Source organism: Dendropsophus ebraccatus, chromosome 3 (genome assembly GCF_027789765.1).
Source record: "Dendropsophus ebraccatus isolate aDenEbr1 chromosome 3, aDenEbr1.pat, whole genome shotgun sequence".
NCBI lineage: Eukaryota > Metazoa > Chordata > Amphibia > Anura > Hylidae > Dendropsophus > Dendropsophus ebraccatus.
The window spans coordinates 170,166,154-170,191,771 of NC_091456.1; the positions used below are offsets into that span (position 1 = coordinate 170,166,154).

The window sequence follows — 25,618 nt, forward strand, 5'->3', positions numbered from 1 at the left end:
GTGCGTATTACGTACTACGTCATTTGAACAGTAGAGGAAATGGCAGCGTCTCATTGGTGTCCTCACTTAAGGAGCCATGTTTGATGAGTCTTCTGACACCGATGAGTCGTGCTGACCACGCTCTAGCCTTTACCGGGCTACGAGTAGCCCCGCCCTCTCCGCCGGCGGTGAGGACATAGCGCAGACACGTGAGTGGCTACGTCATTCCTTCACAGCGTGACTTCCTCTTTGTGTCGCAAAGCAAGCGCAGTGTTGTGCAGGTAAAGTTACAGACATTTGAACGTTTTTTTCCCTCATCCCCTTTCAGCGAGGCGCTAGGGCGGCCGGGAGTTGTAGTCCTCGGCGGGCGCTGGGAGAGGTGTGCTCACTCTGATGGCCGGCTGTTTGGAACCGCGGGGATCTAGGAATAAGGTGCGGGGATGCGGAACGCCGCGGTGTATGTGCTCCGTGTGTACAGGGCCAGCGGGGACTGCGGTATATCGTCTCTGTGGGGTTCTCTACCAGTGGGAGCACCATAGCTCTACAGCCAACGTGCTGGAGTCTTTGTCCTCTGCCTCTTCCTGCCAGGTGGATGCTGTAATCCTCTGTGCTGCTGTGGTAGACTGTGAAATGTGCTGTAATCCTCTGTGCTGCTGTGGTAGACTGTATAAGGTGCTGTAATCCTCTGTGCTGCTGTGGTAGACTGTGAAATGTGCTGTAATCCTCTGTGCTGCTGTGGTAGAATGTGTCCTGTGCTGTTATACTCTGTGGTAGAATGTGTCCTGTGCTGTTATACTCTGTGCTGCTGTGGTAGAATGTGTCCTGTGCTGTTATACTCTGTGGTAGAATGTGTCCTGTGCTGTTATACTCTGTGCTGCTGTGGTAGAATGTGTCCTGTGCTGTTATACTCTGTGGTAGAATGTGTCCTGTGCTGTTATACTCTGTGGTAGAATGTGTCCTGTGCTGTAATCCTCTGTGCTGCTGTGGTAGAGCATATCATGTGCTGTAATCCTCTGTGCTGCTGTGGTAGACTGTATAAGGTGCTGTAATCCTCTGTGCTGCTGTGGTAGACTGTGAAATGTGCTGTAATCCTCTCTGCTGCTGTGGTAGACTGTGAAATGTGCTGTAATCCTCTGTGCTGCTGTGGTAGAATGTGTCCTGTGCTGTTATACTCTGTGGTAGAATGTGTCCTGTGCTGTTATACTCTGTGGTAGAATGTGTCCTGTGCTGTTATACTCTGTGGTAGAATGTGTCCTGTGCTGTTATACTCTGTGGTAGAATGTGTCCTGTGCTGTTGTACTCTGTGCTGCTGTGGTAGAATGTGTCCTGTGCTGTTATACTCTGTGGTAGAATGTGTCCTGTGCTGTTGTACTCTGTGCTGCTGTGGTAGAATGTGTCCTGTGCTGTTATACTCTGTGGTAGAATGTGTCCTGTGCTGTAATCCTCTGTGCTGCTGTGGTAGAGCATATCATGTGCTGTAATCCTCTGTGCTGCTGTGGTAGACTGTGAAATGTGCTGTAATCCTCTGTGCTGCTGTGGTAGACTGTATAAGGTGCTGTAATCCTCTGTGCTGCTGTGGTAGACTGTGAAATGTGCTGTAATCCTCTCTGCTGCTGTGGTAGACTGTGAAATGTGCTGTAATCCTCTGTGCTGCTGTGGTAGACTGTGAAATGTGCTGTAATCCTCTGTGCTGCTGTGGTAGAATGTGTCCTGTGCTGTTATACTCTGTGGTAGAATGTGTCCTGTGCTGTTATACTCTGTGGTAGAATGTGTCCTGTGCTGTTATACTCTGTGGTAGAATGTGTCCTGTGCTGTTGTACTCTGTGCTGCTGTGGTAGAATGTGTCCTGTGCTGTTATACTCTGTGGTAGAATGTGTCCTGTGCTGTTGTACTCTGTGCTGCTGTGGTAGAATGTGTCCTGTGCTGTTATACTCTGTGGTAGAATGTGTCCTGTGCTGTTGTACTCTGTGCTGCTGTGGTAGAATGTGTCCTGTGCTGTTATACTCTGTGCTGCTGTGGTAGAATGTGTCCTGTGCTGTTATACTCTGTGCTGCTGTAAAAGAACATTTGGTAGGCTGGATTACTCTGTGCTGCTGTGTTAGGGCTTCTCCTGTGCTGCTGTGGTAGAGCATATCATGTGCTGTTATACTCTGTGCTGCTGTGGTAAAGTCTGCCCTTAGCTGTTATACTCTGCTGCTGTAGAAGAACATTTTGTAGGCTGTAATACTCTGTGCTGCTGTGGTAGAATGTGTCTTGTGCTGTAATACTCTGTGCCGCTGTAGTAAAGCTTCTTATGTGCTGTATTACTCTGTGCTGCTGTAGAACATGGGACAAGCTGTAATTATCAGTGCTGCTGTAGTAGAGTGTATACCATACTGTAATGCTCTGTGCTGCTGTGGTAGAGCATCTTATGTGCTGTTATACTCTGTGCTGCTGTGCTAGAATATATACCATACTGTAATACTCTGTGCTGCTGTGGTAAAGCATCTTATGTGCTGTAATGCTTTTGTGCTGCTGTAATACTCTGCGCTGCTGTTGCGTCCCCGCACACCATATATCACTGCCGTGTTGTGAGCCATTGTCACCATTCTTGTACATGAGGTATATATGTGAGTTGTATATACATGAGTGCTCTCTAGCGCCACCTAATGAGTGTGCACTGTTGGGATTTGTATGCTAAACATAAAGCCTCACCCAGGCCAGGCAAGACTGTGTTGTTATATAGCATTACTGTCACTTTAAAACAAACCTTTGCCGTGTAACACCGATATGTGAAAAGTTTTGACCAGTCTGGGTGACCTGCTTCACTGGATACTCGGTAGAGGCAGAAGTGCTTGGCTAGGTGCTTCCCTGGCTTACTGCAGGGGATGGATTCTATAATACGTCTATGGGGAGAGAAGCGCCCAGCCCTGCACTTCTTCTGGCTCTATCTAGCAATCCCATCAAAACCTTTCACATATCTGTGTTACTTGTCAGAACTTTCTTAAAGGGTCCTGTGTATGTAAACTAGCTGTTATGTCTCCTCTATATTGCACACACACAGTAGAGGGGATCCTGTGCCCTATAGTAGACTCAGCAGCAGCATGGAGGGCATTATAGAGCAGTACTGAGCAGTGTGGGCTGTGACTCCAGCATTAGGGGGATATAACTGTCACTAGTAACCCCCTGCAGCTCTCTCCAGCCGCTCCTTGACCCTCAGGCACACAGCAGGGGGCAGATGGAGACGCCCATGACGTAGATCTGGCAGGGTGAGGAGCGTGACGCTATGGCCATACAGGTAGATAGGCCTCCGTGTAATTCATGGTCACACCACATTCTTCACAGCAGGTGGACTCTCTGAGAAAGTCTTTCCAGGGCTATCACCTTGTGACAGCGGTCAGGAGGTGACAGGTGAGTGCTGCGGGGAGATGGTGGGGGGCTACCATAGGACGAGCTGAGAGCAGACCGCCCCTGAGCTGTGACCCTGCACTGATCCTAGTCATAGTGCTGATCTCTAGCCTCATCCCTGCCTAAGGCAAATAAGAGGAATTAGTCAGCCATTATACTTGATATAAAGGTTACAGGTGCAGCCCGTGATAAAGCACGACCTTTGCTCCATTATTTTGATTGAATATAATTTTTTTTTTTTTTTTTATTGAGCGTTCAGCTCAGGAGCTCGTACTCGATTATAGTCAGCTCCATTGGAGAAAAAAAAAATAATTGAAGGGTTAATCCTCCTTAGGACTAGGCCGGTCATGCGGATAGATCTTCAAAGGGTCAGGAGGATCCCGGCCTTCCACATTCATGTCACGAGGCCAGCAGGCAGTGGTAAACTACAACTCCCAGAATGCTCTTCCTGCCCCTCTGTTTAGGCCAGGGATGGGGAATGTTCAGCCCTAAAGCTGGTGCAAAACTACAATTCCCATCATGTTTGGACAGCCGAAGCGAAGCTGGAGGCCCGAACATTCCCCATCCCTGGTTTAGGCTGATGGGACGTTCTTACAAACAAAACCTGCAAAGGTTTTGATGAAGGAAAAGTGCACAGATTCCTACATCAAAAACCACATTCCCTTTGACTTCAATGGGAAATAGGGAACCACCTGAGAAAGTTAAAGGGGTTGTGTATCAACTTTTTTTTTTTTTTTTTTTTTTTTTTTTCCCCCAAATCCACTGCTGTCAGAAAGTGCCAGAGATTTGTAATTTACTTCTATTAAAAAGAAAAAAATCTCCAGTCTTCCAGTACTTATCAGCTGCTGTATGTCTTGCAGGAAGTGGTGTGTTCTTTACAGTCTGACACAGAGCTCTCTGCTGCCACCTCTGTCCATGTCAGGAACTGTCCAGAGCAGTAGCAAATTCCCATTGAAAACCTCTCCTGATTGGAAAGAATACACCACTTCCTGCAGGACATACAGCAGCTGATAAGTACTGGAAGACTTAACATTTTTTAATAGAAGCAAATTACAAATCTCTGTCACTTTCTGGCACCAGATGATTTGAAAGAAAAAAAGTTGGGGGGTAAACTACCCCTTTGAAGGTTTTGATCTACTCACTGATCACTAAAATGAGATGGGAGAAGTGCCAAGCTATGGACTTCTCTCCTTCGCCTGCTGCCATCTCCATCTTTGACTCCATTTGATATACAGAAGATAGACAGACAGGGACCCTGGGAGAGAAGCGCTCAGTATAGGGCTTCTGGCTTGTTGTAGCATCCAGACTAGAATTGAAAATAGTGTAAAAAGTTTGGAAGTAACTTGTATATAAAGTCTTTGGAGTTTGGGGGGGGGGGGGCGCTCAGACTCCTGGTGTGACTCCTGCCCCCTGGAGCACTTAGGATATGTGAGTGATGGCCGCTGATCAGTCCCATGGGAATTTATATTCCTTCATCCAGATACTATAGCGGTGTATAACCTCTATATTGCTAGGGATCAGGGGTTGTGGCTATGCTGTGTGATTGATATATACATACACAGTGGTACCTTGGATTAGGAGCATAATTCGTTCCGGGACCATGCTTGTAATCCAAATCCACTCTTAAACCAAAGCAAATTTTCCCATAAGAAATCATTGATATTCAAACAATTGGTTGCACACCCCAAAATAATGATTTATTATTCTGAATAACATGTAAAATAGATAAAAAAAAATTCAGAAACAGCAGAATATGTGATATTATAAGTTACTGTACAGTAATGGAGAGGATGGGAAACACAAGGGCGGACAGAGACTGCAGGGAGCATGAAGGAATGAGCAGGGCAGATGTGCGCACAGTATAGCAGCACTCTCTGTCCGGGGAGAGAGTGGTTACAGCTATGGAGGTAACCCCCACAGTCCTGTCCCCTGATGTAAGCCCTAGCCTGAAGTGGATCTGCTATGATTTGGAAGGTGAGGTAGTCTTTCTGGGTCAGAGTACAGGGCTGTAGACCCCCCTATGCAGACCATGCCCCTCCCCCACTCGTGCTCCCACCCAGTACAGGGAGCTCTTAAACCAAAGCAATGCTCTTAAACCAAGTCATAATTTTGAAAAACTGTGAGCTCTTAAACCAAAACGCTCTTAAACCAAGTTACTCTTAAACCAAGGTACCACTGTGTATGTATGTATATATATATATATATATATTTCTCTTTGTGTTCACAATGTAAACTTTCTTCCATTCTAAAAACTTTCCAGACCACAGGACAGGAAGGGTGCGGGAAGTTCTTACATGTCTGACACCATATACACGTCCTTACTCATAGCCGGGGGCACATCCTGTACTACAGCTCTGCTCTAATAGACTGGATAGACTGTATGGGGAAAGTATTGGCCCCCTGCACATTACACCTCCAGGAGCTTCTCTCACATCCCATTCTATATCCATAGACATTAGTATGGAGTCGCTGCCCCTTTGCAGGTATAGCTGATTTCACCTTTCTATAATATTTTGTGTCTGTGGGAATGTTCCCCATTTATCCAGAAGACATTAGTGAGGTCTGACACTGATGTTGGGGAGAGGTCAGGCTAACAGACTCCAGTCTAGGTAATGGATGGAGTTGGGGGTCAGGGATCTTGGGGGTCTTTATAGACCTCGCTCTGTGCACTGGGGGGCAGTTATGGGGAACAAGAAAAGGCTGAACCCAAACTGTTCCCACAAAACAACAATTGTCCATAATATCTTATTGCTGAAGGATTAAGCTTTTCCCTCAATGCAGTTAAAGGGGTTATCCAGTGCTACAAAACCATGGCCACTTTTCCCCCTTTCTTGTCTCCAATTCAGGTGCGGTTTGCAATTAAGCTCCATTTACTTCAATGGAACTGAGTTTAAAACCCCACCCAATCTGGAGTCAAGAGGAAAGTGGCCATGTTTTTGTAAGACTGGATAACCCCTTTAAGAAGCCTAGGCCAACCCCTAAGAATCCCCCATAGTACTGTCCTCCTCCCCAAAACTGGACAGCTGGCACAATGCATGAATACACTGACAGAGAAACACACGGGGGGGGGATTTATCAAACATGGTGTAAAGTGAAACTGGCTCAGTTGCCCCTAGCAACCAATCAGATTCCACCTTTCATTCCTCACAGACTATTTGGAAAATGAAAGGTGGAATCTGATTGGTCGCTAGGAGCAACTGAGCCAGTTTACACCATGTTTGATAAATCTCCCCCAATGTAACTAAAGTAACATACAGTCAGGCCGCACTTTATTACTAATCCGGCCAGAAATCCAGAAAATTCCAACCTAACTACACTGAATGGCTCTCCGTAGGGGGTGCATAATACATGGAAGAAATCAAGGGATTAACAGGTATAGGACATGGGATCAGGAGGAGCTGGAGTCGTCTCGGGGGAGTCAGGATAGAAGCTGTTGTGCAGCTGCAGAGCTCCAGGCCGATATCTCTCATTGTGTCCCGCCATCTATAAAGCGGGTGAGAAAGAACTGGAAGGTTCTATATAACCATCCTGTAGCTTCGTGTTCTCCTTACCAGCTGCAGCGCTCAGCAAGACCTTGGGCTCTGAGCCTGAGATGTGAGTGAGGAAACTTCTAGAGGAAGTTCAGGGAAAAAGTGCTGCGTGCTGCAGATTGTGCTGCGGATACAGGCTCCGCCGTCAGTCTACACATATCACACATCTCTACGATGCTATTACTTCTGCTGATACAGAAAACTTTGGTTGGACCAAATGAGGTCACAAAAGTCTCTCCATAACACTGGCTCGGGGAACTCTATATACTGAGGTATATCATATGCATTCATTTGGTGGAGGATGCGGACTGTCACTGCTATCATAACAACTATTAAAAAAAAAAATCTCCAGTCTTTCAGTACTTATCAGCTGCTGTATGTCCTGTGGTGTATTCTTTCCAGGCTGACTCGGTGCTCTCTGCTGCCACCTCTGTCCATGTCAGGAACTGTTCAGACCAAAGAAAACCTCTTCTCCTCTGGACAGTTTCTGACAGTTCTCCCTCCCTTTCCTAAATATATGGCTGGTTTCACACAAGCTTATTATACGCGCATTTTTGCCTCTGTATTATGAATACATGACCCGGCCTGACCGTGATGCTGATGACCTGAACTGTCAGCTGGAGTTTAGGTCATCAGGCCTGTGGTCAGTAGTACGGGTGCAAAATGCCTGTGTAATGTGCTCATGTGATAGCCGGGCAGAGGAGAATCGTGTACGTAATAGACCAGAGTGTGCAGATCTCCCGGGAGAGTAAACCACACACTATACAGGGTGCAAAGTTATGGAGATATCTCGGCACTGTAACATAATAGAATGTGTAGAAGTCATTTTAAGGTGCACTGTAGTGACTTGACAGTTTTTATTAAAATATTGTACTGCCCCCCAAAAGTTATACAAAAATATACACATATTATGGGAAATGCTTATAAAGTGTTTTTTTCCTGCACTTACTACTGCATCAAGGCTTCACGTCCTGGATAACATTGGGATGTCACGACCCGACTCCCAGAGCTGTGCAGCTGTGGCTGCTGGAGAGGATGATGGCAGGGGGATGCTCAGTGTCGCTGCAATGCCCTGTGTCCCTCAGTGTCCCCCTGCCATCATCCTCTCCAGCAGCCACAGCCCGCACAGCTCTGGGAGTCAGGTCGTGACATCACCATTTTAACTAGGAAGTGACATCACCATGTTATCCAGGAAGTGAAGCCTTGATGCAGTAGTAAGTGCAGGGAAAAAAGCACTTTATAAGTATTTCCCGTAATAAGTGTATATTGGTTATTTGTATAACTTATGTGTGTATTAGTGTAGAGGGAGAGGAGAGAATCCACAGCAGACTGCAGGGGAAGGAAGGAGAGGAGATCACATATGTTGTGCATTATTGTATAGAGTGGAGGGAACCCATGGCTGACTCTGAAGGGGAAGTGGATATGCAAACTCTTCAGCTTCATAGTCAGAACAGGGTACAGGAGATCCCTCATGATCTGTAGGAGGAGAAATGAGAGCAACCAGAAGACAAACCTCTAGAAATCTATTAGCAGGTTGCAATCATTGCTATATCTTTCTATTTCTTGCTGATATGAAGTATGATTTGCCCTTCTCTTCTCCCGCCAGCTGTGTAATACTTGGTGTAAAACATTAACCAGGTTACTAAAGTCTTTCCCTCTTCTCTCTATCCAGGTGGAATAGAAATGAAGGTACACATGCACACAAAATTTTGCTTTATTTGTTTGTTCACGTTCATTTTTCATCACTGCAACCATTGCCACGACTATGCACACGACCACGGGTCAGAGGACGGCCACACCCACCGGCACAATGATTATCAGATCTCCGAAGCGCCGTATCTGCAGAGCCGGCCAGCCGATCTCTCCACCAGCAAGTCTTTACCCCCCGAAGCCGAGCTCGAGCAAAAATACTACATCGAAAAATTATTCCACCACTATGGCGATAATGGTAGATTGTCTTATTCCGGGCTGGAGAAACTTTTATCCAATTTGGGTCTGGGCGAGGTGAAGGTGGTCGAAATCGCTCACGAGGACGATGACCACGATCATGATCACGATTTCCATGATCCTGTAGATTCACATTCGCAAGCGGAAGAGAAAAACGAATCAAAAACTGTTTCTGAGTGTAAAGAGAAAAAGTCATCTGTGTCTCTGGAGCATAAATCCACCCACAAAAATCACACTCATCATCCTCATCACCATCATCATCATCATCACCACCACCATCACCATGTTCACAATGGTACACACCATTCCAATAACCATAGCCATCACCATAACCACACCGAAAACCATGTGTCACTAGAAGGCCAGACGAATGATCCGTTACCCGGTACAAACACAACGCAGGGGCACGGCGAAAAGAAAATACACAAGCATAAGAAAAAGCGGAAAGGAGGGACCAAAAACAGCGAAACCAGTCTGGACTCGCAAACAAACAAACACGACCACAACTCTGCTACATCTCTCATCCCCGGCAATGGGGACGATGATAATCACGAATCTGAGGAACACAGACAGGATGTTGAACACCTTCAGAGAAACACCCGGAAAAGAGAAGCTCCGAATGATCACACTGGTGCAAAAACCCAAGTAGGGTTACAGAGGAGTCACGGACAGCACGGCGACGAAGAGCACAAACACGATGAGGTAAGGGGAAGGTAACGCTTCTTTAAGATCGTACAAGTCTCTTATCCAGCTGCCAACAGTAACCCCTCCCATATAAATAGAACTTTTAATCACTATAATTAAATCCTTAATCATCAAACAACGTCCTTCCTTGTGATAACCTATGTAATTGGTAACTTGATTGTTAATCCCCCTATTTATCATGAAAGATTCCTTGCCCCTGATGAAACAATTCTACAGTCTAGGCCACTAAATATCCCGCTGCTCTGTAGTACTTTACTGTACACTGCCTGTTGCCAGGGGAAATCTGTCTTTAGCAACAGCTAAATCTGGACAATTTCCATGAAATGGGGGCTGGGCTTAGCGTGTGTTATGTGCAGGATAGAGCCTGGCCTGAAGAAGATCCATGTTGTTCCTCAAAGGGAAATCAAGGCTTCCTTCTTATCTAACCACCCACCATTGTCACCATTGTATATCTACAGTATACTCTCCCTCTTCCTGTAGCTTGGCAGCATAATCTAACCCCTTCTTTGCTGCCCTGCTGCTGCTGTTTGCTTTAAAATTGCAAACCCAGTGCATCAGTAACCTCTTCTCTCCCCACATGCCATCTATAGTAGTGTATTGTATAAATCATGCATCAGCATACTTTGGGCCAGACCAGTCTTCAGCACTATGCCATGGAATAGCAGAGAAGTTATTGTTGGATTCATAGATTGCGAGAACAAATAGTTTTAAGTTTTTGCCGCTTTTTAAATTTTTTTTCCCCCCCTCCTTTCTTTCAGTGTTTAAATGTGACTCAGCTCCTCAGTTATTACGGGCTCAATGTCGACTCTGCCATCTCCATCGAGCAGTTCACTTACATGTGTCCCGCACTCTTGTATCAGATCGAAAGAAGGTTTTGCGTCAAACACTTCACTGGTTTGGAAGTGGAGACTATTGAAGAAAATAAAGCAGCACCCTCTGGTAAGTAAGAAACGGCTGCTGTGACCCTCATATTGTCTCTGTATTGTATAAAGGTTAGGCTGGGGGAGGGGAGCATACAGATATACATTTATTAGTAGTGATGGTGTATCCTGTACTGATGTGCTCTCACCTTCGTAGCCTGGATCTGCGGCCTCATCTCCATCACTGTCATCAGTCTGCTGTCCCTGCTCGGGGTCATTCTGATTCCCTTCATTAACCAAGGATGCTTCAAGTTCCTGCTCAACTTCCTGGTGGCTTTGGCAGTGGGAACCTTAAGTGGAGACGCCCTCCTTCATCTTTTACCGCACGTAAGTGCTGCATTTTATTACTGCTAATATTAGTCATTGAAATTCTTCATTATGTGCTAATGGTATATACTGTATTTTTCTTACTGTAGGATGCACTGGACCTTAAGTGGCACATCATATGTAGTACAGAGATGAGTGATGCAGTAACCAGACTGTATTTACACATGATTAAAGCAAATGTACCATCAGATACATTTGCTTTAAGTGTAGCAGATCAATAGAATGGCGCCAGTGTGGCAGAGGGGCGAGGGTTTCCTCCCACTGGGGGCGGGCCGGCCCCCCTCCAGTGCTTCAGCTCCAGCTGTGTGCAGAAACCGGGCCACAGTTCAAAAAAAGACCACTGCACCGGCTTCCCTGTGCCGCTGCCGTTCTATTGATATGCTACACTTAAAGTGAATGTACCTGATGGTTCATTCACTTTAAGGGTGCTGTCTAGCTTGGTGTGTCAAGATGGATATATATTATATTGTTTAGCTGTAAATCTTTTCCTTTTGTTGGGTCATGTGATCTCATGGTGACCTCCCCTGAAATTACTTGTGTTTTTGTGCTCACCATATCGGCCAGCAGAACTTCCTGTATGATAAAGCTGCATGGACTGTCCCTTACAAACTCTCCACAGTTACTGATGTCACACAGTTATAATGGATGTGATGACAGTCCACTGTATACTTAGTCTCTTAGCTTTATATAAAGATGAGGATTATTACACTGTCCTTCCAGCAGGCAGAGATGGTACTGGCTCTTGCTGACCATGTGATGCTGTGATGATGCCTCATGGGGTTGATAGCAAACTTGAAAGGGAGAGAATGCAGTTTGAAATCTGAAAGTCACAATGGTGGCTGATCAGAGGCTAAATGACTCAGATACAGTAATGGTGTGTGAATTCAGCTGAGCTGGAATGAAACAGCTGACACTGCAGAAATAATGATGCTGTGCATGATATGGGACAAAAAAATACAATGCCGGAGTGCTTCTTTATTGACCTAACACTAAAAGTATTGGATTTTAACTGTGCGATGTGAATTTAAAAAATAGGGTGTTTTTTTTATCATTGTGGAACTACCCCTTTAAGGGATGAACTTCATATAGTGTAAGTATTAATTCTTGGCACTTTTTGTTCCCCAGTCACAAGGGGGCCATGACCATTCTTCAGAAGAACACGGTCACAGTCACGACCACGACAAAGTCTTGGATGAAGCCTCAAACAAGGATTTCTTGGTAGAATATGACAGCGTCATGAAAGGTCTTGTGGCCCTTGGAGGGATTTATCTGCTCTTCATAGTGGAGCATTGTCTCAGAATGTTTAAACACTATAAGGAGAGAAGGGTAAGTGTTCAGGCTTCATATTGGTAGATGTAGCATCACAATGAGCTCTGTTACATTAAATCCAATCGCTCTGGGGTAGTAGGTACTAGATAACATCTGTCCATTCTTGATATTGGGCTCATCCTTAATGAGGCACCCCCTCTATGATGGCCACGCTATGTCCTGATGAGACAGCCCCCTTTAACCCCCTACTACACGTGTCAAACTCGTGGCTCTCCAGCTCTGGCAAAACTACAATTCCCATCATGCCTGGACAGCCAAAGCTTTATTGATACCCCTGCCTTACTGACACAGACAATGTTTAATTTAAAAAAAAAATTTCATCTCTTTATCTAGGAGCCATAATCTTGATTGATTTGCCATTTGTTTTCTCTTGTTCAGGGAAGACCAAATAGGTTGAAACGGAAGCTGAAAGCGGATGAGTCTGCAGTGGGAAGAAAATTATCGGATCACAAATTAAATCGGCGATCAGATGCTGAATGGTTACAGCTGAGACCCTTGGCAGGTAATGGATTTCTTATGAGTGTTAAAAGGGATTGTCCAGGTGTAGAAAAATATGGCCGCTTTCTTCCAGAAACAGCACGACTTTTGCCTCAAGGTCGGGTGGGGTTTTGCAACTCTGTTCTATAGAAGTGAATAAATCTAATTGCAAAACTCCAACCAAACTGGAGACAAGAATGGTGCTGTTTCTGGAAGAAAGCGGCCACGTCTGGATAATCACTTTAAGCACTTTCTGTACAGGAAATCTATGTGATGTCATCAGTGACCTCACCAGGTTCCTTTGCCACCATTGCACACAGCATGGCCTCCAGAGAACCAGTTCGATTCACGTCCCCGTATGACAGATCGTTCCTGCAGTCACCGTATAATTTATGTTTCATCTAAATCCCTTATTTCTGCTCTTCAGAGGATTATCTGTGAATTGCTCTTCAGGGCAGACGCCAGATAATCCTCTCAAGTGCTTCTACTTAAAGTTTCACAAGATCAGGCGACTGTCATGAGATGTTGTGTGAGGATCAGCATTTGAGGGAGAGCCACAGGATTTCTAGCTTATTCCATCTATAAACAGAGAAAGTAAGGGGAAAAAAAGAGTGAAATAAACAAAATCAGAGTTTCTTTACGACTCTGGTGCATCTATATATGTATCGTCATTGGGGTTGGGTCATGTGATCACCACGCTTCACTGTACAGATAGAAGATCCGGCTTTTCTGTTTGCCTGACGTCCTATAACAATGGTTACATCATCCACCACCGTATCTCTCCTGCCAGCTCACAGACTCCTTTTGTTCTGCCCAAGTCGGCAACTGAAGTGATGCGACTCTGCCGAGCCTGAGGCAACATGGGAGATGTAGGCTGTGCTAGGAGGACCATATAGGAGTGGGGAGAAGAAGCCATGATGCCCAATACCAGTGTGATGTTAGTTGTTCCCAAGTGTGGGTAGTATCCCAGCTTTTTTCTTGGCATTCCGTGTCACATGTTTAAAAGTGTTTGCACATTTTGGACCTGCCCAGTCCTTATTCATAGCATTTGTATGGTGTAAGAATACTACATAAAAGCTGTGATTAATGGAGTAAAAATGTTTTCAAATCAACTGCTATCAGAAAGCAATACAAATTGTAAACTACTTCTATTAAAAAAACCTCCATTCTTCCAGTACTTATCAGCTGCTGCATGAAGTGGTGTATTCTCTCCTGTCTGACACAGTGCTCTCTGCTGCCACCTCTGTCCATGTCAGGAACTGTCAAGAGCAGGAGATGTTTTCTATGGGGATTTGCTACTGCTCTGGACAGTTCCTGACGTGGACAGAGGTGGCAGCAGAGAGCAGTGTGTCAGACTGTAAAGAATACACCACTTCTTGTAGCACATACAGTGGCTGATAAGTACAGGAAGACTAGAGTGGTTTTTAAAAAAAAAAAAAAAAATCTCAAGTCTTCCCATGCTTATTAGCTACTGTGTGTCTTGCAGGAAATGTTCTTTTATTTTCAGTCTGAGACAGTGCTCTCTGCTGCCACCTCCTGCCAGAGTTCCTGTCTCAGTTTTCTATGAATCCCCATAGAAAACCTCTCCTGCTCTGGACAGTTCTTATCTCAGCCAGAGATGTCAGAAGAGACTGAAAACATTTCCTGCATGACATACAGCAGCTGATAAGTATGGGAAGACCTGAGATTTTTTAATAGAAGTTAATTACAAATCTATATAACTTTCTGATATCAGTTGATTTGAAAGAAAATTTTTTTCGCTGGACAACCCTTTTAAGCATAATCTCCTTTTCCTTCTCTCCATTCAGCCCCTGAGGACCCGACCGCCTCTGAATCCCAGCAGCTGAACGAGACAGAGATGACTTACGTGGACAGTCTCCATCAGTCACCCATGAAGGTGTTTGTTGCCACCGAAGAAGCCACGCCGCACATCAACAGGGACGGCTCTTGTGACGACGATCATAGCGTGGACGATGGACAGTTCGATAATAATCATGCAAAAGTAGACATGCCAAAGAAACACAGCAAGCACTCCCACCATTCCCATGGCCACTGCCACTCGGGAAAGGACCTGAAGGATACTGGGATTGCCAGCATAGCCTGGATGGTGATAATGGGAGACGGGATGCATAACTTTAGTGACGGACTGGCCATAGGTAAGCGTGCGCCTCTGCCTGACCTGCAGTTCGGATTGATGTGATACTTTTGGGGTCATCACCTGTGTTATGGTTTATTCTAGGTGCAGCCTTCAGCGCCGGCTTTACGGGCGGCATCAGCACCTCGGTAGCCGTATTCTGCCACGAGCTTCCCCATGAATTAGGTAACTAGAAACACTTGGTACATGAGAAACCTGTGAGAACGGTCTGTACATACATGTGACGTGTCCCTGATGTCTGACCCTGTGCAGGAGACTTCGCTGTGCTGCTGAAGGCCGGGATGACCGTAAACCAAGCCATCGTGTACAACCTGCTGTCTGCCATGATGGCCTATGTGGGCATGCTGATAGGCACGGCGGTCGGACAGTACGCCAATAATATCACTTTATGGATCTTTGCCATTACAGCCGGCATGTTTCTGTATGTGGCGCTCGTCGATATGGTAAGAGAATTATTACATAGAAGCCCATGTGTTTGTCATGTGTGACTGGTAACGTAGGATCATGTTCGGCCAGACCCTGAAATGAGCCATAGAAAGCGGCCACTGAGATACAACATGGCCCTTACCTGCACCATGTAAATCCCAACTAGTGAATAGAATTCCGTAACTAGGGATAGACACCTGACCAGACTACATAATCACACTCTTTAATTCCCCCCCCCCCCCCCAAATACAGACTCCAGATACCTCTCCCTATTGACTCCAAATGATACACACCCCTTCCTCAGTACTAACTCCAGATTACACTAGCTGTATTCAAATACAGACTCTACACCAGACTTCCCTCTCCAAATACAGACTGCTAGGCTACCCCAACCCCCCCCCCCCCCCCCCGCCTGACCTACAGACTCCAGGCTAGGCTCTCCCCCCGCCTGACCTACAGACTCCAGGCTAGGCTCTCCCCCCGCCTGACCTACAGACTCCAGGCTAGGCTCTCCCCCCGCCTGACCTACAGACTCCAGGCTAGGCTCTCCCCCCGCCTGACCTACAGACTCCAGGCTAGGCTCTCCCCCCGCCTGACCTACAGACTCCAGGCTAGGCTCTCCCCCCGCCTGACCTACAGACTCCAGGCTAGGCTCTCCCCCCGCCTGACCTACAGACTCCAGGCTAGGCTCTCCCCCCGCCTGACCTACAGACTCCAGGCTAGGCTCTCCCCCCGCCTGACCTACAGACTCCAGGCTAGGCTCTCCCCCCGCCTGACCTACAGACTCCAGGCTAGGCTCTCCCCCCGCCTGACCTACAGACTCCAGGCTAGGCTCTCCCCCCGCCTGACCTACAGACTCCAGGCTAGGCTCTCCCCCCGCCTGACCTACAGACTCCAGGCTAGGCTCTCCCCCCGCCTGACCTACAGACTCCAGGCTAGGCTCTCCCCCCGCCTGACCTACAGACTCCAGGCTAGGCTCTCCCCCCGCCTGACCTACAGACTCCAGGCTAGGCTCTCCCCCCGCCTGACCTACAGACTCCAGGCTAGGCTCTCCCCCCGCCTGACCTACAGACTCCAGGCTAGGCTCTCCCCCCGCCTGACCTACAGACTCCAGGCTAGGCTCTCCCCCCGCCTGACCTACAGACTCCAGGCTAGGCTCTCCCCCCGCCTGACCTACAGACTCCAGGCTAGGCTCTCCCCCCGCCTGACCTACAGACTCCAGGCTAGGCTCTCCCCCCGCCTGACCTACAGACTCCAGGCTAGGCTCTCCCCCCGCCTGACCTACAGACTCCAGGCTAGGCTCTCCCCCCGCCTGACCTACAGACTCCAGGCTAGGCTCTCCCCCCGCCTGACCTACAGACTCCAGGCTAGGCTCTCCCCCCGCCTGACCTACAGACTCCAGGCTAGGCTCTCCCCCCGCCTGACCTACAGACTCCAGGCTAGGCTCTCCCCCCGCCTGACCTACAGACTCCAGGCTAGGCTCTCCCCCCGCCTGACCTACAGACTCCAGGCTAGGCTCTCCCCCCGCCTGACCTACAGACTCCAGGCTAGGCTCTCCCCCCGCCTGACCTACAGACTCCAGGCTAGGCTCTCCCCCCGCCTGACCTACAGACTCCAGGCTAGGCTCTCCCCCCGCCTGACCTACAGACTCCAGGCTAGGCTCTCCCCCCGCCTGACCTACAGACTCCAGGCTAGGCTCTCCCCCCGCCTGACCTACAGACTCCAGGCTAGGCTCTCCCCCCGCCTGACCTACAGACTCCAGGCTAGGCTCTCCCCCCGCCTGACCTACAGACTCCAGGCTAGGCTCTCCCCCCGCCTGACCTACAGACTCCAGGCTAGGCTCTCCCCCCGCCTGACCTACAGACTCCAGGCTAGGCTCTCCCCCCGCCTGACCTACAGACTCCAGGCTAGGCTCTCCCCCCGCCTGACCTACAGACTCCAGGCTAGGCTCTCCCCCCGCCTGACCTACAGACTCCAGGCTAGGCTCTCCCCCCGCCTGACCTACAGACTCCAGGCTAGGCTCTCCCCCCGCCTGACCTACAGACTCCAGGCTAGGCTCTCCCCCCGCCTGACCTACAGACTCCAGGCTAGGCTCTCCCCCGCCTGACCTACAGACTCCAGGCTAGGCTCTCCCCCGCCTGACCTACAGACTCCAGGCTAGGCTCTCCCCCGCCTGACCTCACCCCCTGCATTTTAGTATGGAGTTCTCACTCTCTTCATCCTGTTTCCTCCAGCTCCCAGAAATGCTGCACGGCGACGGCGAGAATGAAGAACACAGTAACTGTCCCGTCGGACAATTCATCCTGCAGAACTTAGGTCTCCTCCTGGGATTCGCCATAATGCTGCTCATCGCTCTCTTCGAACATAAAATCGTCTTTGACATCCAGTTCTGACCGCACTGCTCCAGGTGTGACGTTCCAGTCGGTCCGCTCGCTTTCTACATTCAATGATGCAAGTCAAGGCCGTCAATGAAATCCCCCCCCAACCAAACAATCTCATTGTGACGTCCTCCATCATCGGTCCCACCCAGGACATCATCACTGTGATCCGTGTTCTGTGAAACTTGAAATCGCTGCCTGCGTCACTACATAACGTGAGTGTCGGTAAATATACATTACATGCAAGAGACGTCTTCGCGAGCGATCGGGGGGGAGGCCGCACGGTCACGCTCTCTCCTCAGGGGCGGAGTCACATCTGTTCGCTTGCAGTACGGAAACCCTTTAAAAAGTATTATGGTCACGTTGGGAGGTCTCTGGACTAGTTACTTGACAAGTACATAGTGTTCCTTGTTTACATCTGCAAATCTAAATAATACCGGTTCTTCAATCACTTTCTTCATGCTGGAATTTTTTTTTTCTAAGTACAATTAAAAAAAAAAAAAAAATGAGAAGAAAATAAAAAAAAGTTTGATTTGTAATCGGCCACTAGTCGCTTGTTAGCACATTAGAACTGCAGGATCAGCTCTGTGCATTATATAGAATGAAGAATCAGGATCAGCTCTGTGCATTATATAGAATGATCTCATTGTAGTAAGAGAGGGGCGCAAATTACTTTCCGGGTGACAATACGAAGAACGGATTTTACTATGTCATGGGGGGAATGTTTTTGGTTTTGTTTTTTTTCTTCTCAATTTGCTGGACTCCCCAGGTTTCATCACAACATATGATTTAAAGAGGTGATTTATAACTATTGATAAATGGTAGGGGGGGGGTCATTCCTCGTCCCCCCTGTCCCCCCACAAGTTTTCTTAAGAAAGGGGAACCTAGTCACCCATTAAAAGGGTTATCCAGCAAAAATGTATTTCTTTCAAATTAACTGGTTTTAGAAACTTATATAGATTTGTAATTTACTTCTATTAAAAAAAATTTCGTTTTCCAGTATTTATCAGCTCCTGTATGTGCTGCAGGGAGTGATAAATTCTTTCCAGCCTGACACAGTGCTCTCTGCTGCTACCTTTTGTCCGAGCAGTATCAAATCCCCATAGAAAACCTCTCCTTCTCTGGACAGTTCCTGACCTGGACAGAGGTGGCAGCAGAGAGCACTGTATCAGACTGGAAAGAATACGCCACTTCCTGCAGGACATACAGCAGCTGATAAGTACTGGAAGATTTGAGATGTTTAAATAGAAGTAAATTACAGATCTATATAACTTTCTATAACCAGTTAATTTAGAAGAAAAAGATTCACTCCGTATAACCCCTTGTAATAATTAAGGTCTGTTATCAGCTATCATGTGTCATCTCGGCACAGCAGTATTAAGAGTATTGGTAAGGCTAATAATAATCTGAAACGCAAGTATCTGATCACTTTTTCATATTGAAGTCAGTCGGGACAATTTGCAAATAATTTACTAATTTTGGTTTGGGGTATTGCAATTCCGTCCTATTTGAAGTGAATGGATCTGAATTGTAATACCACACACAAACTTGAGGACAGGGGTGGTGCTGTTGTTGCAAGAAAGTAGAGGTGTGTTTTTTCTTTTTATAGGGGCTATTCCAATGTTATCAGGGGTCTGACTACTAAGTGAATGGGGCACTAGTGTGCATGCTCGGCTGCCTAGCATTGCTGTCAGTGCTGAGAAGTATCAAACGGTGACTGAAGTGGCGGCTAAGCATGCTCACTAGTGCGCCATTCACTTGACGGACAACATTCCTTTTTTTTTCTCGTGATCAGTCAGACTTCTTTAATTTTTAGGAAAACCCCTTTAAGGCTGAGTTCACTTCTATGTATAGACAATACAAAAAAAAACCTAATCCCCATGCTAATCATTACATTACAATCAGGGAGCTGCAGCCATTTTTTATAGTTTCTTATGTACTTTATTTTGCAATGTGTTAATGAGCTTTGGAGTTGTGTAAACCTGACCGATCTTAGTGGGCACACCAGCGTTGTGTTATGGTTTTCTGTATATTACCTGATTATTTTATGTATATATAACATACAGGAGCTGCCATTTTTTTTTTTCTTTGGTGCTAGAGCAGCGATCTGGGAGGAGGAGGCAGCGAGCCTGGATCCGGTACATAACAGGTACAGCCTGGAGTCACGTGCAGGGAGAGCAGTGTGGCGCGTTTCAAGTCATTTTATACATGGTGTCCTTTTTTTATTTTATTTGTGCCAATTTTCAGTATAGCGGTCTTATAGACTGTCGCTGATCCCTTGTGTTGCCTTCTAGCGTTTTCCATTGTGTAGATCGTTCCTCAGTGGAGCAGCCAGTAGGTCGTAGCATCAGCCATGTATAAGCCTTGATAAAAAATGCAATTATAACCCCAAATTTTGCTAAATAGAGGCCACTTTTACTAATGTAGTCAGTATTGTGCACCAGTATACTTTCCTTTTTCTATAGGTTTCATTCCTTATACTGATACCCGCCTACTACTGGTTTTTATTGAAGAGATCTAGTACAGCAATGCTCTATGGGAAAAGTATGCAAATTAGAAACTGTCTCTCTACTGCCACCTATAGGTAGCTTCTCAGTAAGTTAATGTCCAACCCATATTAGAGCCCTGACATGCTAGCAAACTAGCAAACCACACATTGACTTACAGGACAGCTGCCTATTGGTGGCACTAGAGAGACGGTTTTCTTCCTAATTTGCATACACTTCCCATGGAACATGCCTGTAAGTGTCTGTATACCATCTGGATCTCCTTAATGAGAATTACTAAGAAATACTGATGCACAGTATTGATCACAATTAAAGTGTGAATGAGGTCATAGTGTGACTTTTTTTGAGGGTTTTTTTTTTTTGCATCTATGGTGTTGGATTGTATGATGGGGATGATGGGAGTTGTAGCTTTGTAGCAGCTGCCTTGTAGTTTATTTTTCCCGTTTTCTTAGATGATTGGGAATCATCTGTACTAACGCATATTAGGTTAGACTATTAACATGCACAAATTTTTGCTTAGAATTTTTGTGTTTTTATGTACGACCCAATTTCTAGAAATTTATTAAAAAAAAGGGGGGGTGGAATGAGGGTCATTGATTCTGATACTTCTGATCTGTCATTGCGTCTTGCACTTTCAGTAGCTTAGCTGTGCAGTTGCTCCTAGTCATAGATTTATAAGTGTCCAATGATGATAATATCCTGTCTATTTTTATTGCATTTTGTGGTAAATTTTTTAATTGAGAACAAAGAATTTTTTAAGTTTTTTTTTTTTTTAATACTCTGCTGCTTGTATATATTCTAATACATTGTACACTGTTTGGTGTCTATCGGACAGCCTGTCTCGGGTAGGGCAGGTCTCCTTTTTTTTTTTTTCCTATTATGTTTCAGTGTCATTCAGTGGTTTTTTTTTGTCCCTCCCCCTCCATTGTCTCGGTCTGTACCCCCTTCTGGCCAAAATTGGACTTAATCCAAGGATCGTCACCGATCAGCCCGCAGCAGCTTGCAATGTATTATCATACGTGTAAGCTGCCAGAGAAAAACCTTGCAATCAAGAAAAAATTCATCCCCTTTCCACAATATCATAAGAATAGAAATCAATTGTCCCCCGAGTGAATGGAGCGGCAGCGCACATGCTCCACCGCTGCTTTATTCTGTGTAGACTAAATGTAGCAGCTCTTAGCAATGTTTGAAAACCAGTTAGAAAAGCGTGGTGTGTTTATTGTAATTTAACTTTTTTTTTTTTTGCTTCAGTTTTTAATTAAATTTTTATTTATTTTTATTTTTTTTCCCAATGGCTGTCCATATTTTTTTTAGTGTGTGTACATAAATTTAACCACAAAATAAATAACATACAATAAAAATATGGCTTATAACTTTAGAAAGTCTGTCTAAAACTTATTCCCTAGTCTATGAATGGGTAATCGCGTGTAATTTTTGGATAATCCCTTTTATAAGGAAATGTCTGAACATATCTGTAGATTTACACAGCACATATAAATGCAAAAAAAAAAAAAAAAGTGCCACTACACCTTCAGTGGTTGACTTATGACCCACAGCCGTCTCTCCCAAAAACCTCATATACATGAATTCTCAGCTGAGCCGAGTGTTTGTGTAGTTACGGTGGGGAGGTGAGGGGGGGATGAAGAACACAGCTGTAGGTAGCACTTCCTTGTCAGCAGCTAACGCATATACAATAAATCATCATTTGTGTCTATGATCCAGTTCGTAAAAGTTACTTTATATGGTTTAATATTTTGACGTTTTTACGTTTTATGATTTCTCACCGCTTTGTAATTTTTTTTTTTATTTTTTTTATGAATGGGGTACGTTAGACCTGAGTGACCCGACGTGTTTTACCTATGACTCACTTCTTCAAGGGCTCTCTAGCTTGTAACAAACAAAAGCTTTAAGGGTATATGGTCTGGTGATGCCTGCTGTTGCCAATGGCAGTACGGTTTTATCTATAAAACTCGCCCCCTTTCTTTGATATCAACAAGAGAAAAAAAATATCTTCAAATCCCTTTATATGTTGTCAGATGACTGTTAAAATTTGTCCTTGTTTTTAGTAGTTCAGAGTTGTTTCTGTATACGGTATATACCAGGATCTATTTTGGGCATTGAAAGGTGTTGGCAAAAAAAAATATTTCTCTTTCCCATCTCTGTTTACATACTTATTCATGGGACTATCCATTTAAAAGGGTTATTTAGGTGGCGATACCTACAGGTCACTGGATCAGGGTCGATCGGATGGGATTGTTACTGAGCAGCTTGGTGTGGATTGGAATAGATGCAAGCTGCATAAGGAATGAATCTTTTATCGCAGGACAACCTGTTTGATTTGTGAGAAAGAGAAGCTGTAACATCTTACAATCCACTATATGTTGCATGTATGTGCCCCCCCCCCCCTCACATTCCCTTAAGCTTCACTTCTGTGGAGGTCATAAACGCTACTTGTATACAATGTTGTCACTGTGTGACATGAAGTGGACACTTAGTGCGCCTCGCATTGCACCCGCTCTACGATGTTAATACAGTCCGTACATTTCATTGTCCGTGAGTCCGTCGTCGTCTTCACTTAGTCTGTGAGTAAAGCCGTTCCGTCTCGAAACATCTGATTGTTTAGTGGAAAAAAATATATTATGTCCCAATGTTGATACGAGATTTCATTGTTTAAAACTTGATGCTTCTTTTGTGTGTTATACGCGCACTCGAAAATGTCAAATAAAATGTTTAAAAATAAGCAAAGTTTTTTTGTTTTTTTTTTCTTGATTTCACACTACCAAATGGAAGAGCTGAAGGGGGTTAAAGGTCATATGGTCATGGAACAAAGGTTGCAGTTTACATAGCATAGCGCCATCTGGTGTGCTGGAGGACAGACCTGCTTTGTTACTTGCTGTGCTGGTGGACCCACATGCTCAGTCACACTTCATTTCAAGCACTTCGAGTACTGGGGACCACATGTGCAGTAACTCTTCCTGTCTGCCTGATGAATCCTGGAGAACACACATGTTCAGTCATTTCCTCCATCCACTTGATTGACATTGTGCATGCGTGTCCTGCAGCCTCTGGTGGACAGAGAGTGACTGAGCATGTGTCTCCTCCAACTTAGCAAGCAGATAAGAGGAGCAGAGGCTGGAGGACACACATGCTCAGTCACTCTTCTTATCTGCTTGCTGTGCTGGAGGGGATACACCCTCCCTCTATCTTCCTGTCCACCTAATAAGCTGAGACTGGAGGACACACGTGCTCAGTCACAATCCTGACAGACAGATTTTCTTTTTTCCCTGCAGGGCATCTGATGGTAAAAGCTTTCGTCCTGCAGGGAAGAAGAGGACCTCTGGAGTAGAGAGTTGAACACCTGGTACTTTACATATATCTATCTGTGCATCCAGAACCTAGAAAAATGCTTTTATTATATAGTAAGAAGAACCCTGCTGGATTATATGAAAGGTACCATGTGTCTCCTTGTCCTAAGGGCCCTATTACATGGCCTGATTTGGCCAATTATTGCTCACTGTAATGCTGTGTTTACACGGAGCGATTATCGTGCGAATTTGCACTATAACGATCAAATTAGAATGATAATCGTACGTGTAAACGCAGCGAACGATCAAGCGACGAGCGAGAAATCGTTCATTTTCATGTTCTAAAATCGTCGTTCATCATTCACAAAAAATTCGCAGATCGTTCCATGTAAACAGTCGTTCACCGATTTTACCTACATGCGATATAGGTTTAAGCGATCCCAAAAAATTTTTCTGTCCGATATATCGTTCCATCTAAACGCTGATCGTTATAAAAAAAAAAAACGTTCTTTCGATATCATTAATCGTACGATCGGGCGAATTATCGCTTTGTGTAAACGCAGCATTATAGAGGCAAAGATCAATCATTGGCTGATCGTTTCTTTAGGCCCTGACCTAAAATCATCGGCTGCCAACCGTGCATCGCTGTGGCAGCCTCCACTTGAAGTTCCACCTGATCCATTGACTCAATGATATTCTCAAACTCAATCCGCCAAAGAAATGACATGTCAAATCTTTCGGCAGATTGAGCTTGAGAATATCATTGAGTCAATTGGACAGGCGGAACTTCAAGTGGAGCCTGAAGCTTAAAATTTACACGCATATTCCGTAGTAGGAGTATACCCTAAGCTGGAACGGCACATGCACTCCCCTCTCTCTACACACAGGTCCTCAGCCTTATTACTATTATAACAACATATTTGGCAAAATAGTCTGTCTATACCCTCCCTGGATGGAGGGTATAGAAACCAAGACATGGTAACAAGATGGCAGGCAGGAATTATTATCATTACAGAAGTCAGAGGCAGCACAGTACCATATGTGGTCAAATACACAGGCTTACTAACAGAAGAAGCTGGAGCAGGCATCTCTGCAAACAGCAAGAACCAAATGGACCTTGGTGCTGGGAGCAGTGTGGGAAAGGCAGGAGGTCAGAGGTGAGTACAGAGTAATGCCTATAAGCAGACAGTACAGCATTACCATAGAAAGCAATCAGATTTTGGTGTCCTCTTCCTTGTATGGATTCTGAAATCTAAATGTCCCAATTATTTTTAATCTAGTGATGACAGGTTATAAAAAGGGAAACTTAAAGCGACTCTGTACCCACAATCTGACCCCCCAAACCACTTGTACCTACGGATAGCTGCTTTTAATCCAAGATCTGTCCTGGGGTCTATTCAGCAGGTGATGCAGTTATTGTCCTAAAAAACTACTTTTAAACTGGCAGCCCCGTGCCGAACAGGTGTGGCCTAGATTGTGTATGCATTAGGCTGGCACAACCCATCTGTTCCTCCTACCTGCCCTCTCCTTATCATTAAGAATGCTCCAGGCAGATTGTCTCCTATTCCCCCACCTGTGTCAGCCCGGCACATGGGCTGGATCATTAAGGCACCTGTGCAATGTTCAGACAGGAGAAAATGTTTCAGTGGCATTCCTAATGATGAAGAGCGTGGGGAGGAGGGACGGTGCAAAGTTAGGGCACAGATATTCTAAGCCATGCCCATTGGGCACGGGGCTGCAAGTTTTGAAGTTGTTTTTTAGGACAATAACTGCATCACCTGCCGAACGGACCCCAGGACAGATCTTGGATTAAAAGCAGCTATCTGAAGGTACAAGTGTTTTGGGCGGGTCAGATTGTGGGTACAGAGTCACTTTAACCTGTTTAATCCACCATGCAGGCAAATTTGCTCAATCACTTGACAAGCTGAGATTGGAGGACTCACATGCTCAGTAGCTCTTCCTGTCCATCTAATGAACTAAGTGCTGGGAGACTCACATGCTCAGTCACTCTCCATGTCCACTTGCTGTGCTGCAGGATCTACATGCTCAGTGACTCTCTCAGTAATGAGAAGCTGAATGCTGGAGAACTTACATGCTCAGTCACACTTGTTCTCAGTCTATTGTCCTGTGCAGGACAACTGATAGTCAAAGCTTTCTACCTACCAAAACCTATGATGGCTGGTGTAGAAGTGGTTAATTCACCGTTTGATTGAGATATATATTACACACGCCATATATATCCTCCT

At 45.7% G+C, this 25,618-nt stretch overlaps 1 protein-coding gene across 4 annotated transcripts; it reads left to right on the plus strand.

Annotated features, from left to right (window-relative positions):
• Positions 1 to 110: 110 nt before the first annotated feature.
• LOC138786263 (zinc transporter ZIP10-like) lies at positions 111 to 22,778 on the plus strand. 4 transcript variants are annotated; one of them, XM_069963124.1, is made up of 10 exons: positions 111 to 260; positions 8,569 to 9,545; positions 10,307 to 10,487; positions 10,626 to 10,795; positions 11,921 to 12,121; positions 12,503 to 12,626; positions 14,410 to 14,757; positions 14,841 to 14,921; positions 15,009 to 15,199; positions 17,417 to 22,778. In XM_069963124.1, the coding sequence occupies exons 2-10, from the start codon at positions 8,580 to 8,582 to the stop codon at positions 17,573 to 17,575; spliced, it is 2,421 nt and encodes an 806-aa protein (XP_069819225.1). In that variant the 5' UTR covers positions 111 to 260; positions 8,569 to 8,579; the 3' UTR covers positions 17,576 to 22,778. The 4 variants fall into 4 exon arrangements, with proteins under 4 accessions (XP_069819225.1, XP_069819224.1, XP_069819226.1 ...); XM_069963123.1 differs by lacking the exon at positions 111 to 260 and adding an exon at positions 325 to 411; XM_069963125.1 differs by lacking the exon at positions 111 to 260 and adding an exon at positions 3,294 to 3,369.
• Positions 22,779 to 25,618: the final 2,840 nt, after the last annotated feature.